The sequence below is a fragment of the Diprion similis genome, chromosome 1 (genome assembly GCF_021155765.1).
Source record: "Diprion similis isolate iyDipSimi1 chromosome 1, iyDipSimi1.1, whole genome shotgun sequence".
In the NCBI taxonomy this organism is placed as follows: domain Eukaryota; kingdom Metazoa; phylum Arthropoda; class Insecta; order Hymenoptera; family Diprionidae; genus Diprion; species Diprion similis.
Window position 1 is genome coordinate 7,036,012 of NC_060105.1, and position 17,508 is coordinate 7,053,519.

A 17,508-nucleotide genomic window follows, 5' to 3' on the forward strand; every position below is an offset into this window, starting at 1 on the left:
GGCCTGATAATATGAGGCTGCTATTGATTGAATTCGTTGTAGTGATCCTCCTTGGCCTGTTCAGAGACATGCGAAAATATCACAGCACCAATATCGATAGATTTATAAACAAAGGCACGCGGCTTACAATTAGGTAGACGAAAAGAGCGAAGCTTGTCAATTTGTATGATTAATCTTTGTTATTTATATAATCATACGTATATTTGAATTAGAATTGGATAATGTGTTGTGTCTTTGATCATTCTAATATTCTAGTTTAGTACCCATAGATCGGCTCGGCTATTTATCATTGTTGTTATCTTTCTTTCTTTTCATTTTTGTTTCGCTGAAATATAGAGTACGCCACTGCACCCCCACCGCCACCAAAAGCTCCACACTACAAAGGCGATCGCCAAGGTAATGCTATTAGCTGATAATAATTATATATTATCTGTATATATTCCCAGGAAGAAACAAAAAAAAAACAATAATTTGAGACCTAGCTCAAACCTTTAACTGCCTCAATCAGGTCTGATAAAAATTTATATTGTATGTAATATAAAAATGAAAACAAGACAGAGAACAGAAATTTTTCTACAATAGTAAAAATCGTGTCTGTTCAGAGAAAAATATACGTACAAGTACACAAATTTTGAATCTCAAAAATCGCATGTATTTTATTTTGTGTTACGATACATTGCATTGATTTATCTATTAGCTTACGCTGCTGTATCGGCTGTATCTACTTCGATATGATAATTTAGTCTCACCAAGATGCAGTGTCAGACAGTGCATGTTGAAATGGTAGACTGGCTGTTCTATAATATGTTGCAAATGCTTGCACGGTTACGATTTAAAAATATGTTCATCTGTGCTACTCTTTGTATAAAATTAAGTTGGCATTTATACGTATATCTAATTCGTGTGTCCGTTAGTATTAGTTAATAATCAACTAGTGCAAAACTTGCTTCCGATGTCTTTTCATCGTTTCTTATTTTTCACTGCCGATTTATTCATATTCTAGATCATCAATTTCATCAAGACAGAATGCGTCAGTGACGTACATGTGTGTTAATGTATAATTGAAACGTATACATGATCACTATTCGTTACACCCTTGTGTCAATATTTCCCCACGCAATTTTCGTTTGTCCAGTGATATGGTCTGAAAAAATTAAATTTAACAAAGTCAAGCCGAGAGCAGGAATCATCTTCGTTTCTCAGCGGTTAGATAATTGCATATTAAATTCGTGTGATTAATTCAGGCGCCATGGATTTACCGCAAAATCGAGTTCCTAAGTAAGAAATGCATGAGAAAAGGAGGCTAATGAGGGAATTCATTGTACGAGTCGAAAAGCAATTCCAACCATCATTAAAATAAAGGGTTTCAATTTCCGAGAAAATTTATACAAAATGAAACACTTTGTTGTTAAGGAAATTCTGGTCGGTCAACTTTTGACCCCTAAACAAGATAAGCGACTCCCGCTTACAAATCTGGGCTCGTCTTCATTTTCTGATAAGTTTTTGCACCGAATCCAATGAATGATTCGAATGTGGGAATGACGATGGCTCGGTTCGACGTTATTTTACTACAACCGTGTAATACAACAAAATTCTCGCTAATTCTCACTGCCAGTTCAGTTCCAGACAACGACGCAGCGTTGGGCAATCGCTTTTAAACTATGTACCTGTCTACTTATGCCGTAACACTTGTCGTTACCTACGATCTATACTAGCCTTGATAGCGTAACGATATACATAAGCGGGGGAAACGCACGGCGATTCGCAATCGTCAAAAACCGGCGAATCGGAGAGAGGCCGAGCAGACTAGCGAGCGCCGACTCAACCTTGATCCAAATATTGGCAAAACCAAATGTCCGCGCTTTCGCGGTTGCGCTAATCGAAGACGGACTCTTCATCGCGGTACAGCCTGCCGAACAATGGAGAACTATTATCGTGCAACGTCTTTCACGCCGCAAACCTTTATCTAATCTCTATGCTCTCTGATAACTCGTAGTCAGGCTTGACTTATTGGCGGAGAGTCCGGACAGTTTCGACGATGCTCTTGGTGCGCGATCAACTTGTTATTCGCTTTGACTACTCGTATAAACTGAGTGTTGGAACGCCGGCAACGATACGTCGTCAGTGCGGATTTTTTTTTGCGGATGAAAAGGTGCGGTGAAAGCTTGAAGGTAACGAGTGTGCAAAGTGTTTCAGAAAATGTATTTCTTCTTGTCTGTCGTAACTGATCCGCAAGACGTCAACCCCGAAATTAACTCCTGGATCAATTTTTCACGGAAATTTTTCAACGCACAGAGAATTGCAGAAGCTTTCGCGCGGGGGAGAAAGACGCTTCGTTTCGTTTCGCTTGTGCTTTAAATAAATATTACGCAAAAGCTGTTGACGTTCAACTGTGGTTTTTAAATATTGAAAACATGCGATAACACCTACGGTGCTTCGAAGCTACCGTGAAACGCGACGCGGACGAGTTTTGACGAAAAAAAAGTGTACACCGAGGAAAGAGTTTATTTACTGTTAAAAAACTTATAATTGGATATAGCGAAATAAATGTTGATTTATTATTATCAAATTTTAGTTGAGCCAAATATGATTTTTTGCTGAGTGATAGACGTGTCTAAAAAAATAAGAGCCAAACAGGAATTCTGAATTTACGATTTTAACCTAATCGGAAATAAATTGGTTCGAACTTCCGCTTCATCAAAAATCGATTCCAGTAAACATTAGGAATTTTATATCGGTTCACCAGCATAATTACTGATATCGCTCTGAGTATAATATCTGTCTCGTGATTAGTCCATAACCCAAATACGCTTATAGCTGTGACCATCGAAGAGTTCCGATCACAGAACCGTGACCAAAAAATTATAACCAACCATAATGGTGAGCTATAGCTTGTGTGTGTGGGAATCGGTTTCAAAGGTCAATTCGCGGTTCAACCTTGGCCGGTAACAGCTGCATCAATCTATTCCACACACATGCACCTATAAACGGAAGGAGAATACGTCATATGTCATGGATGAAGCATACGTAGATAGATGCCCATCACCCATGGATACACACATGTACACGCATGATGTCCAAGACCCCGATTACGTAATTCCGCGAAACTACTGTAAAAATTGTTTATTGTTTTATTGTACACGGTTAAAATATCAGTCGGCTTAATTATCTTTCAGTTCGCTTCACTACTGCGCAGCGATAATCTAACCACGCAAAGTCAAGATAGTCGGTATAATCAGAGTGGCAGGCATGTGTGTTGAGCCCTGCAGCAGGTGCGCTACTTTTACACTCTTTTAACGAATATGTATGCTGCGCATAGCTGCACGCTTATCTTTCTAATGACTCATACGGTTCGTTCGACGGTATTAAAACAGATTATCAATCGATATTGTCAACGTCCGTAACTTAACGATGCCGCGAGTTAAGGTGTAAAACATTCCTCCGTTCAAAATATCAATTCAAATTCAATCCACTATTTATCCACAGTATCTAATACATCTTGCGTCATTCGATGTATTTACCACGTTTCGGTTTCACTCAAAATACAAGCTATTAATTAGTCGGTGTCTAGACATCGAAGAGAAAAGAAATGAATTTTACCAATCGTCAATGTAACTATGAAAAACAAAAAAATACATGCATATATATGTATACATACTTGAACTGCGAAGAGGATTAAACTACACCGTTATTTTTTTTCTTTTTTTCTCACTTTACCTAAGATTGAAATTTTTTTCATTCATCTTGAAAACGACAAAAATTGCTTTACGAATAACCAAACAGTGGCGAATCGAACTTCATCCATTAAAAATTATACCACAGCGATTAAGATCCGGGGAATGGGGATACGATAAGAAATCTGTGCGGGGTCAGGGAGCGTGACGTCTTAGCGGAGAAGTTCCCCAGTCGTAGACCTTATTGTGTTCCATATTCTCTGTGTTCCTTGCAGTGTGCGTCGGGTCACCGAAGAAGGCGAGGCGGCCTCTCTCCTCGCGGAGAGCAATTCTCGCCTTCGAATTGCCGCTTCTAGAGTCGGGAGAGTGCATAAATAATAAAAAGTTACACTTGCAGTATAAATTTCGTGATATTATACCTTGCAGTGAGTGACCGAGTTTCCGAATAATATCACAACGCGTTGAGGTATACCTGATGACACGCGCTTTATACGGTGAGGGGATCTGCACAGCTTAAGGAGAAGACTTATGGTGCGTGTCAGGCGCACGAGAACGATCAGGAATATACGAATCGTCCCGGGCGAGGGGCTGACGGGGTACGGAAGCGAAGCTCGATACAAACGCACAGGCAAAAAACTCTATACGTGTTGGCCTATGTAAAGAAGAACCGCGTAATCGACGTCGCGATCCGGAAACCCGATGGAGCGAATCGGAGGCGTCGTTTCCCCACCCGGAAACGGACTGACCAGGGTGACGGACCTGGAACGAAGTCAGCAGTGGACGAGTCTTGCCTCGGACATAAACGACCTTGAGCGATCGAGGATGCGGACGCATCGGGAGGACGCGGATCCCCGGAAGCGGATGCTGCAACGGCGCTCGATGCCGGAACCGCAGCAGACCTCGATGATATACGTCGACGTTAACACCGAGGACTACGGGACTCACGAGGAAAAGTACTTCCTCCCCATCGGCTCGGACTCACTCGACGAAAGCGTCGACAGCTGGAGCTGGAGGCCGGACAGCGCGGGAAATTCCGTCTCGGAGAAGAGCTACTTGTACTCCAACAACAACAATAACATCAACAACAATTACGAGAGCTACGGGTCTCGTGGCGAGGGGAATGGAACGAGGAAAAGCGACTGCGAGGAGGTGGAAGCGTATCGTGGAAGCCGGGAAAAACTGCACGAGATATTCCGCAGGAACCGGGATCTACGTCGACAGTTTTTCGCCGATTTACCGCAGCCGGAATTGAAGCAGGAGAAAACGGAAGCTGGGAACGGCTACGGCAGCGTAGAGACCCTCACCAGCCAGAGCAACCACTCGGAGACCGGAAGTGGAAACGCTGAGCTGACTGCGGCCGCGCGGAAGAACAGCAGAAACTTGAAATACGCAACGCTCGTCGACCAGACGGCGAGTCTTCGGGAATTCGGCGGATCGGCACGCGACCGGAAGGAAAAACTACACTTTAGTCTTCCTAGACGCGGAACGAGTCGATCCTACGCCTTCAATTCCGGCGTCGCGACGCCCTCTGATAACGGAAGCCCGGATATCGACGGAACTCAGACTCCACCACCTCCGCTGCCCGCCTCCGAACCACCCGCCTCTATTTCCGCCGATGAATCGTTGATTGAACGACTCGAGATCCGGGAGTCAAAAGACGCGGATCACTCGCCATTTTTGCACCGGCAATTCGACGCCGATCGATCGATCTACAAGCCAGAATCCGAGGGGTTGAAAATGCTGGATAGATTCGAAGCCTGCATCGAGCAGCGGAAGCAGCCGTCGATGTTCAGCCGGTCTAAGACCGCCTACAAGTCCCTTCCCAACCTCGCGCATACCGGAAGTAGCCGACGTTCAGGGATCATCTCACGGCTTGCGATCAACGGCTCGACTATGGACGTCGATTTTATCGACGAGAGGGTTCGTCCTGCGGCATTGAAACGTGGTCGAGAGCCGGAGGAGATCCGGGCGACTCGAGTCGACCTCGAAAATCTGCGACTCGGGGATCGAAGGCGGGGAATCCCGCCGCCTCTCGATCTTTCCGAAGTATCGGAAGCCCTCAGACGCGAAGACATGCGCTGGGATCGACACGTCCTGAGGGACTATTCCCTTGAGGAGACGCCACTAAAGGACGACCAGCAACCGATTAAGTGCACGGTGACAGTCGTCGAGGGTGCGGAGGTCCGGAAACCCCGGCCTTCGGCCGGCAAGGCGACCCTCGAAACGGCTACCAACTTGATCGGTCATTCCCGAAACGCTCCTTCGGTTCCCGTTCGTGCGGGGAATATCCTGAAGGACGAGGAAATCAGTCCGACGACTTCGTCGGGGGTATCGAACAGGTTCAGGAGCTCCGTTGTTGTCTGGTGTGAGGGAAAGGACGCTGCCAAGGACGTCGGGAACGCGGAGACCGACCGGATGCTGACGAGGAGGATGAACCTGGAACACCGGAAGTCGACTGGGAGTCTTAGACCCGCAACCGGAAACGTCTTTCCATCTGTTTACGCCCCGATACCGTACAGTCAGTATTATTATTAATAGGCGGATTTTGTTACATCGTGTAGGAGAGTTTCGAGTTGAGTTATTACACTTGTTGTTCTTCTTGTTCTTCTTTTTCAATTGTGTACAGAGACTGATTTATGGGTAACGCGATACTTTCGGACGCCTGCGGTACATACATACACTTGCTTGTGTTGGTTATGTGCACGAGTTTGGCTAAATAATTGCCGCATTGTTCCTACGAGGGATGTGATAAAGAGTGCCGCGATGGTTTCTTATACATTTTTAGCGTATCGAGAGACGAAACGAATCGTGAGATAATTAAACAAGTTTCAGAAATTTGTTTTCTCAGAGAATTCATTCATGGAAATACAGAATGTATGGTGTTCTAGAAATTATCTGAACTAGGTGAAATTGCTGAGGTTTGTGGAAAGTTTACATAGTTTGACTAGAGGGCTCGGAAAAATATTCTCGACATTGTATAGTTTTGAAAAAATTTAGTGATCGTGATTCACCTTGAATCAGTGAAATTCTTTTCTGGCTTCAGTTTGACTCCTTGCTTTGGAATTAAGATCGTTTTTATCGAAATTCAGTGGCAGGTGGTTGAAATACTTTTGATCGTTGAATCTCAAAAGGCCAGATTAGCCAGCGATAAGATAATGAAAAATCGTTATCCGTCCTTGTTACGAATATTTGGTGACTCAAATCCACAGCGACGTTTCTGAACAAGATAAAGGATTTCAACATCGTGCGATACGCAAACACGTTATTATTTCACGTGCATGTACATATGGGGCATTCCATGCCAATTCGACCTGGGTTTTACCATTGGTCTCTCAGATTTGGCGCGCGATTTTTTTTACGATTGTTGTTCTTTGAAAGGTACTCGGATATTTTTTTTCAACTCAATTTTAATTTTCTACAATTTTTATAAACGATTTTATCGTTCGATCAAAATTAAAAATGAAGAGGAAAAAAAATGTCTTGTGTATATATATATACATTAAAAAATATCAATATAAATAGAAAATCGGAGAAAAAAATATCTACTACTTAGGAACAGTGTATTCTTAACGAATTTCAATTTTCGTTCACATCGAAAAGGAAAATCTGAATTTGATCGTTTGGTTAAATTTGTAAAAATTTCCTGAACGGAAATACGGCAGTTATATTATCTGAATTTCTCATCGGCAGAGTCATGGTGACGTTAACAAGCGTCGTACCTGCCAATTTCACTGTTACACGACGTAACGGTGACAAAAAAAAAAAAAAAAAAAAAAAAAGCTACAACAAATGGAAAAAAAAATTGTGATAAATTTTCCGTTTTTTTTTCTTCTCTCTCTGTCTGTATTCTTATCTCAAGCTTTATACACGAAGTTGTACCGCGCACGATTTTCACGCGTTGCCAAATCCGCTCCGTCCAGCTCCGCAGCGCGTGCAACACTTAAGCCTCGGCTAATTACACGTGGTAATACATGTGTAGTAAAAAACGCGGAGATACCAATCTCGGAGCAGCGGTTGAAGGAGATTTTTCTCTTTGAAAAGTTGCGAGAAGTCCGGTTACTTTTTCCATGTAAATTTGAACTATCCATCTTCTATCGGAGATGTCGAACTGGGTCAGCAGAAGCGGAAAACGAGAAACGCGCTTCAAGGCCAAAAATTGAATACGACTGCAGCCTGGGTCGAATTCCTCAACTTTTACTCGGGCCACTTATCATTAGTTGGTATGTGGATGTTGTTGTTCTAAAAGAATTGGATATCGCGCTCTTTTTGAGAAAGCGATTCCAGCTCTTCAGGGGTTTTCATCGGGATTCGGAATTCGAGTGAAGCGCTGAAATCAAGGGACCGAGACACCCTCTGTGATTTCGGAATCACGGAAATTGCGAATCACGTAAAAAGTTGTAACGGCCGATTGATAGAAGGACCGAAATACCCGTTTCCAATTAATAAAATAGAAAATATATAAAATCGAAGTACTGAAATACAAAACATAGAAAGTTTAAGATATAGAAGTGAAAAATCTAAAATCCGTATACGATTCTATATTATCGAATCCCTTCTATATTATGTAATTCGACTTCCTATGTTTGCAAATTTCAAAAATCAAATGATCGTTTCTTTGAATCTACGATATTGTGGCCTTTCTAATTTTTAATATTTCTATCGTTTTACCCCCACTCGTTCGATCGACCAGGAAGACGCGACACCGCGGTGTAAATGATCCGCGTGCTCGTGCATAAATACGTCACCCGTGATCCGTGAAACTGGAACAACGGCCTCCTTCGGTTCGTTTCCCTCGCTTTCAGTTACGACGACTTCCACGCATGCGTCCGGCTTTAATTCGAATCAGGATTTACCCGCCGACATGTCACGTCCCTCCTCCTCCTCCTCCTCTTCCTCCTCTTCCTCCTCTTCCTCCTCCTCCTCCTGTCCCTGCTGTTCTCTATTTCTCGTATCAGTCGAATCTTCGCTCAGCTACGCGTGTATCGTCATTGAACACAAGTTTTTCCACTGTATTCTGTCTCGGAAAGAAAAGCCACCTGGATTATAATTATACCTGCTACCTGAGAGCTGTTTTTCTGCTCTTACAGTTTCGGTATGTCGCAATTAATTCTCAAACATATATAAACCTGTGTATCGTATACTGATCTGATTCACTCACGTATAACCGTTCCTAATGCGATAATCGCACGCAATCTAATTATTTTGTCGAACACTACCTGCTGCTATGTAGAGGTTTGATACTATAAAAAGATTAATATCCGAATTGAAACACGACGGAAAATATTTGGCATTCGATCTACGAAATATTAACGATTTTTCTGTCAGTGTTTTCTTTTTGTTTTTGTTTTTTTTTTTCCGTTTTCCTCTCCCTTATTTTCTCATAATATTCATCAATTTTTCCTAAAGCAAATATTGATGGTATTTGTTAATGATAAAAGTCAATCGAAATTATTGTATATATATTATATGTCACTCAAGGTTCGTTGTGAAATTCAGCTTCGCGTAATAAGCTGGGTAAGCCATTTAATTGACCCCAATTATGACTGGAGCACAGAAGGAGATCTGGAACGTCAATTAAGGTTCATGAAAATCTATCTGTGTTTCTATTAATATACCAGCAAGAAGAATTATTGTATATATATTAGTTTCTGTGTTATTGAACAAAAAATAAGTGAATAATAAAAAACTAAACAACGTTGCCCCGTGAAAACAGTAATTAAATTTCCGAGGTGAAGAAACTCCTAATATTTCTAATCTGTTCCGCATTTAATAGCCGAGGGGAAAAAAGTGATGAATAAAAGAGGAAACACAGAACCAGTATTTTGTTGTGAACGGCAAAATGAGACATTTTCGACGGGTGGGAGATGCGTAATTTTATACCAAAGCTATATAATCACGATTCGTTGCGCAACAATCCGCGAATGACTCATATAATATGTTTATTTTCAATACCGAACAAGCTCGGTGAAGTGAATGCCTGAACGCCTATAAAAAGAAAAGTAATAATTTGTTAGCGATGCAAATAAAGTATAATTAGACGAAGCAATTCGCCTTTCAATCGTCGTTCGCAAAGTGTAAAGTGATTCGAAGACGGAATATGCCTACTTAGATGCATAAGTATACACAATTAGAGAAAAATAACGCGATGTAAAATTGCAGCGAACGCGAAGCCGTACAAGAATTTACGTCGAATGAATCGAATAAGTCTAAGCTGCATGGAATGTAGGACAAATCTCATTAATCGGTCACAGTTATGCGTTTTGTCGTTGTGGCGAATAACGCATTGATTTATTTGTTTTTTCCGACAGTTATCGTCGGTGGAAAAATTTGGTGTCGAATTTCCGTTCCACTAATAGTCGTTCGAAATTTTTCAAAAATAGCTTCGCATCTGTTTAATATGATTTTTCATTTTATTTACTTATCTGTTTTTCTCAATAAATTAGATGCGAATTTACATCTTGAATCTGTGATGGTCGAATGTTCGGAACATATTTTGCAAACTCTATTTGTGCACAAACTTTCTTTGAAGAAATAGATATTTTCAAACTGCGTATAAAACTTCTGCTTCTTATTAAATTGTTTCACTTTCGACAAGCGGAAATTACTTACGTTAGATGCCCTTTTTTTCTTCAATTTCACTTTCAAATGTCAGATAGCGGTTGGATCTAGATTGAGACAGAACATTGCGCAACGATCTTGCGTGTATTTGGGTTTAATTACCAGCCAACTCAATTATTTTAATTATTATCGTGCCTCCCGTTTATTTCTGTGGATTAATTATATTCGTACAGCAATAAGTTGGTTCATTTTTAATTTTCTTCTTCCCGAATATGCAGCGAAAAACATGGAGTAAAAACTATATCTCAAAAAAAATATTATAAATAATCCGTCGTCGTAAAATTCCGTTCACCCCGGCGAATATAATCTGTATAAATAATCATATCTACAAAAGTAAAATTACAAATTGCTTTTCATTCAATCAATCATGTCATACGTTATCAGAAAACTTTTGAATCATCACCTTCGTGAACTTTATTCCCGTTAAACAAGTCGAGAATTAAATTTCGATAAGAATTATCAGATCACCTATATGGCTCTTGTAATTTTATCGATAGCAATCTGACTGGTTGTAATAAAAAAAAAAATCTGATCTAAAAACGGTGCACAGAAAGATTAAACCGTTTCCGGAACAACAACATCGCATTAAGTAATTGTGTTTTTGGTTATTTTTTTTATTTACTATTTATCTTTTCCCTAATCAGAAGCAATCGACTAACGTTTCGTCAAGGTTTCTCGCCGTTAATCACCCCGGATGCGAATGAACTCGAGTACGAATTTCCTGTTTTCACGTTAAAGTATGCCACTAAACCATAGCCACGCATATCCCCATTTCTATATAGAATATATATATATATATATATATATATATATACATACAATGCGTTGTCTATTCGACTGAATGAATTTGAACAACACGCAATCTGTCTCGCACTATCGCTCGCGTGCTTAGGTCTAACTAACACTAATTAATCGAAAGCAACGATAAAGGAAATATGTATAACAATAATGATTATACACAAACATACCTAATTGCATATTGACATATTATCTAACCTGCAGAACGAGGACCTTAATATAAAATGTCACACCGATACGTCAATAAGCTGGGCTTACGAACTTTGCTAATCAGAAGTTTTGTTTCTTTCCTTTTTATCTTTCTTTTTTTTTCTACTTTCCTCGCCACTTCATTCACTTAATCCTTAAATAATTCCCAGACATTCGGCTAATTAATTGACGTGTACTTTTTATTCCTTCGACAGAGTCGCCAAGGCGATATGTGGAGGGTGAGGTGACCATCCATTATCGTTCCCCGGTTCGCACTGAGGCTAAAGAAGTTCTTAGCGAGGCTGAATTGGCGCGAAGAAGCGCCGAAAACATGCGCCGGGTTTATCAGGAGGAACGTCGACGAAAATATCTTCAGGAATTACACGACATCGACTCGCGTCGTCACACCGATAACTTCACGTAAGCTCTTTAGGAGTTCTCGATAATTCATACTCTGGGTACCAACAAAATTAAAAATCACGAGAAAATCAACTTCGTCTTCTTCGAAAGTTCATTTCTATACTCATATAATTCCCGACAAGCCATAAAAACTTGAAACTCCTCTACCTTAAAACACTCGCGGCTTGAGTAGGTCAAACCAACTAATCACCCTCAAATGTCAGTATTTCATAATGTCAACGATCGATGCGATTTAGCGTCGGATGAGATGTGAAATTTCACGTCATTGTTGCGTCAATGAAGTTATTTTTTTCACCATTGTCTAACAATTACAGTTTTTCTACAATAAATTTTCTAAATTTTTTTTATTTTTTCTCTCCCTCTTCTTTTTACTTCATTCTGAGAAAATTAAACGCTCGAATAAATTATTCTGTCTTATGTATCGCGTGACAGTTTTGGCATATTTTTCTAAACTATTGTTATCAGGTTTATTTTGTCGTTATTTTTTGCTCGCCAGTTTGTTCAATTTTTTTTTGTTTTTTTTTTTCGAATGCCGATGTCTAGCGGTACACGTGCACTTCTGCAATCTGACAAAAGTCCGAACTAGGTGGATGCGATTCTCGTGTCACGCAGCCTGAGCACCATGCATTAATTCAACAATGACGATGGCACAAAAGCTGAAAATAGACAATAGCGCTATCGTTACTCGAGCTATCCAACCTAAAACCGACATCATTCAGTGGGCAGAATAAATTGTTGACCGAAGTGTGCAGGAAATAGTAAATCATCGTAGTTGCGTACATTCCAAATCTCCGAACAATTTTATTTTAAGATTTCCTATAAATCATACGAAGTCTAAAATTTGAATTTTTATACACAGAATTAAGGAAGTAGTAGAAAAAAAGTATATTTTTCTTTAGTTTGACGAAAACAATGTATAATTTATTTCATCAATCCTTTTACAGGCCCTCCCAAAAATCACCGATCCCGTTGAACCGATACGATGATTTCGTCGACGATCTCAGCCACAGAAGCCGTTCGCAAGAACAAACGCCAGAGCCACGTCTGGTAGCAAAGGCGCTTTATAATTTCGTCGGGCAATCGTCGCGGGAGTTGACTTTCCGTCGCGGTGATATTATTTTCGTACGTCGTCAAGTCGACAAAAACTGGTACGAGGGTGAACACAACGCCATGATCGGACTCTTTCCGTTCAACTACGTCGAGGTGAGGAGGAATTAAAAGTCACTTCGTCAAAAGAAATTTACAACTCCAACTAGAGAATTAAAAAAGGCTGCAAAAACGAAGAAAAACTGTTTTTTTTTCGCTGCATAGTGACTTTTTTTTCTCAATGGAACTTTCAGTCTCTTCTGCATGATTCTTCCCTCCAATAGTTGCTGCTATACCGTCCTAAATTATCTTCATACACATGAAACCTGTAAGATCTAGCGTCAGGCACTTTTTGTTTGTTACTTTTTTGATAATAACTAGAAAATTTAAAGCTATCTATATTACCAGAATTTTTCGATACTTGTAAGGAATGAAATTTTTTTCAATCTTCAGAGAAAATAATAGATCTTCCTTTTTTTCTTGTATTCAAAATGAAAGATGAGAAAATTTTGCGACTGGTTGCAGATTCTTCCGTACGATGGAATAAGGACAACAACAACGCCGAAGAAACCGTACGAAGGACAGGCCAGAGCTAAATTCAACTTCGTTGCACAAACAACGCACGAATTGTCGTTACTCAAAGGTGACATTATTGTTCAAGCGTAAAATATTTCATTACAACACCACGATATTTGACAACGTCGCAAAAACGGTTTTCAGGTGATTTGGTGGTTCTTACGCGAAGAGTGGATGAGAATTGGTACGAGGGTCGCATAGGGAATAGGAAAGGAATATTCCCGATTTCTTATGTTGAAGTTCTCGTCGAGCCAGGAATAAGATCAGGTAATTGATATACGAACAAGTGATCGACTGATTGCAATAGATCTATAAAAAGATTTCACCTTTACTCACCGTTGATGAAACGTTCACAAAGCTGATCTATATACTCGTTTTCTAAATATATAAAATTCACGCTGCTTAATTTTATGTTAATAACCGGATAATCTTTCACTCCGCAGAAACCCCAGCTCAGAATAAACCAGTCGCCGCGCCGGCTGCTCACAGTCTATTATCAAATGGTTCGGCTGGAGGAAAACTCAGCATGGGTCCTCACCATTACACCCCGTCTATTCCGGCGAGCACGAACACGTCACAGTCCCATTACAACTCAATGGTAACTCGTCTCTGATTTAAAGAAAGAATAAAAAAATTGATAGATTATTGCATGATTTTAAAAAAATATAATAATAATGATCAAACCGATTGAAAATATTTTCTATCAGCTTCATTCGGATTTCTATTTATGATATTTTTTACTGAATGGTCGTCGGAATTAACCCGTTAAATTTGCCGATTTTTATTCTTGTAAAAAAATATTATAATAATTCGATGAAAGTTAAGGTCTTGTCGAGATGGATCAATTTTTATCAATTTTCTAACAGAAACCGAAAGCTGTCATAGCCATGTCTGAACCGATTGATCCGATTCAATTCCGATCGATTTTTATCGGTTTCTATGGTTATTTATCGAGTTTTTTAACCAGTGGTAGTCGATCGATAGACGAGGGATGGAAATGGCTCTTTTGATCGATCTTTCACCCCAAAGATTTCCTTGTTTTAGCCACGCGTGGGGGGATCGAAACTGCACGTGGCGCCTGTGAACGAAACTCTTCATATTGACACGCATTCGGAACCCCTTCGGTGAGTCAGGTTTCAAAATCGTTGGAAAATTGGGAGTTGAAAAGTGAATTAAAAAGAAAGAGTTGGTCAATTTTAAATCGGTACCTTTTTCTATTTCTTCTTCTTCTAGGTATCGGGCTCTGTACAATTACAGGCCACAGAACGACGACGAATTAGAATTAAAGGAGGGAGACACGGTTTATGTTATGGAGAAATGTGACGACGGTTGGTTCGTTGGATCGAGTCAAAGAACCGGATGCTTCGGTACCTTTCCCGGCAACTACGTCGAGCGGTTGTGAAAACCGAAGTCAACGTTACTGCGAAATAAAAACTAGGGAGGCCGAGGAAGGAGAAGTAAAAATTAGGGCCTCGTACGTCTATCAATCAGATTTTATTAGAGAATAAAACACAATTACGACGTTTACTGTAGAGAAAAAAAAAAAAAAAAAATTTTTTTTTGCGGCAAGATTAAATCCGTGCCAGTTATAATTTATAATTTAACAAAATCAAATGCCTGCATGTTGCAATCTATAATATTTCGGTATTTTTTTTTCTTCCAATTCTTTTCTTCTATGAAATCTAAGTCGCGTTCATCTGAGAGAAAATATCATAAGAAAATATACAAATACGCATATACATGTATAGATTTAATGGAATTAATATATAAGATATCTATATATTAAATCTTGACGATGATTAGTCTTCCCCAAAATCGTTCGCGTATTCGCCTATAAATATATAAATATATATATTATAGTAATACTATAACGTATATAAAAATCATTGCATATCATATAATTGTAATATATACAAATGAATATAATATTATATACAATATATACAGTATATATATATATATATATACTAGCGAATACACACGAATACTCGATAATCGTATAATACGATAACACGATAGAAAACCATCGTGATTATTATACACATTTACAGAATTATAATAATGGGTATAACGTCACAAATAGAATTTGCATCTACCAAAAATAACGTATTCTTAAGCAAATATCCATGCGTAAGCTAGAATTTAACGTGTAAGTAGTGTATATGATAACGATAGTAATTTATTGATATACGAAATACATAATTATAACAGAGATCGAAGTGTTAAATCGCTATGTTAAAACAATTATTTCTGTTGAACAAAAAGAAATCTATTGAAAAGAAAAAAATCAAACATTTGTACGTTATATGTATATTATACATACATTACATATATATAGATATGTAATAATATATGCTTGTCTACTGTCGGAATAATGAATTAAACAGTTATGTCGACGAAGCGTCGTTAATATTTTGAAGAACATAAATGCGTAACCCTATATGATGAACTTTGTTATTCTCAAGTGTTATATATATATATATATATATATATAAAAATACACTTATTATTGCGATAGCCAGAAATCTATAACGGCGATATAACAATTACAAAAAATTTATTTACTCCGTTAAATCAGTTTACACGTAACAAACACACATATTATAGGATATCATGCCTATGAGCTTTCAGTGAATCGCTGATAAGATAGATTAAACTATACACGTTCATCGCACTCGTTAATTAAACAGCCGAGCGTGTATTCTATTACAAATATGAACGTATATACAGAGTTTCCATCGAAATAAATTAGCCTATTTTGAAATAAAATATGCACTAACGAATATCCTTACTCTAACGTCGTTTTATCGAAGAGAGAAGATAATTTATACGTAATATATATACTCGTACGCATAATTCTTGTACACCTATCTGATTATAAAAAATCAATCACAACAACTGTTCACGTAAAATAAAACTTTGCAGACGAATTAAAAATTGATAAGTTTACTGACACGCGTAGATTTATGATAGTGGAAAAAAGCCAGGACTAAAAAACGAGGAAACAAGTATAATAAAGTTCTGTCGATAAAGTTCTTTAATTAGACGAAATTTTGTCACGGTTCTAATGCTTACGATATCCCGATAATTCAATGAAACTTTAATGATTATTCACTGTTTCTTGAAATTCATGAGAATATAAAAAATATATACGAATAAATAACGAATATATATATGTAGCTGGATAAATTGAGTTGAAACTTTTCTAATCTGTACGTTGAAATTAAAGCCCATCTTCGTTACTTGAATATAGATAGTTTAGAGTAAATATTGTGTATCAAAATATGATTGAAAATTTACCTTCCCGAAATACATATTTTTGTAAAAATGATTTATATCTAATGAGTATAATATATATATATATATACATATATATATACTATATGTATATAATAGTATATAAATAGGAACTGCATGAAGTAGGGCAGAAGAAAAGAAATAAGAAGAAAAACAAAACAAACTGTTATGATATAAGTTTTTAGGCGCGGATTTATATTAGTAGTAATATATCCGTACATTATAGCGATAAGATGAATAAAAAATGTGACCTTTCAAAATATGTAGAACGAATAAGAAGTTTCCCACGTTTAACGTCGTATAGAAAAAAAAAATAACAGACACACACACACACACCCACATAATGTTACATTAAGAAAAAAAGGAAAGAAAATCACATGACCTTAAATTACGAATAATTACAATAATAAAATAGTCATAAAAAAATATACGGTCAGTGTGATATAGGTATGATAGAAAGACGAACGCAGTTGAAAATTATTCTCATTCTTACACGTATGAACATAGATATATGATGTATGAATATACTGAAGTGGTAGGTGAAAAAAAAAAAAAAGATATAAAAGGAAACGACCCAGTTCAAAATCAGACAATACTAAGAAGATAACGAAAAATGTAAAATAAAAGGTGATACATATTTACAAAGTGTTGAGAAATATTTGCACAAGTGCATATTTCATCTCGGCTATAATAATGTAGCGACCTACATTTATACGGTAAATCTTGTACAAATTTTCGAGACAATTGCTTTTAATCGGTAGATCAAATATTGTACCGGCTTAACAGCCGAACATACGTAAATCGATTCGAAACATATCGAAGTTAAAAAAATATGTTAATCAACATCCAG

The 17,508-nt window shown here is 38.3% G+C and overlaps 1 protein-coding gene and 1 long non-coding RNA gene across 2 annotated transcripts in view; both read left to right on the top strand.

The window, feature by feature from the left end:
* Window positions 1-14,790, top strand: part of LOC124407719 — an 84,323-nt gene extending 69,533 nt beyond the window's left edge. Inside the window, exons 21-28 of the mRNA XM_046884149.1 lie at window positions 337-396; window positions 11,495-11,699; window positions 12,644-12,902; window positions 13,311-13,428; window positions 13,506-13,628; window positions 13,805-13,959; window positions 14,406-14,485; window positions 14,595-14,790. Of these exons, the coding sequence (XP_046740105.1) occupies window positions 337-396; window positions 11,495-11,699; window positions 12,644-12,902; window positions 13,311-13,428; window positions 13,506-13,628; window positions 13,805-13,959; window positions 14,406-14,485; window positions 14,595-14,763 (1,169 nt within the window). The 3' untranslated portion in view covers window positions 14,764-14,790. The remainder of the gene's footprint in view (window positions 1-336; window positions 397-11,494; window positions 11,700-12,643; window positions 12,903-13,310; window positions 13,429-13,505; window positions 13,629-13,804; window positions 13,960-14,405; window positions 14,486-14,594) is intronic.
* LOC124407734 lies at window positions 3,067-4,043 on the top strand. The gene is made up of 2 exons (XR_006929349.1): window positions 3,067-3,112; window positions 3,950-4,043. It is a non-coding gene; the product is annotated as an uncharacterized LOC124407734 (long non-coding RNA).
* Window positions 14,791-17,508: the final 2,718 nt, after the last annotated feature.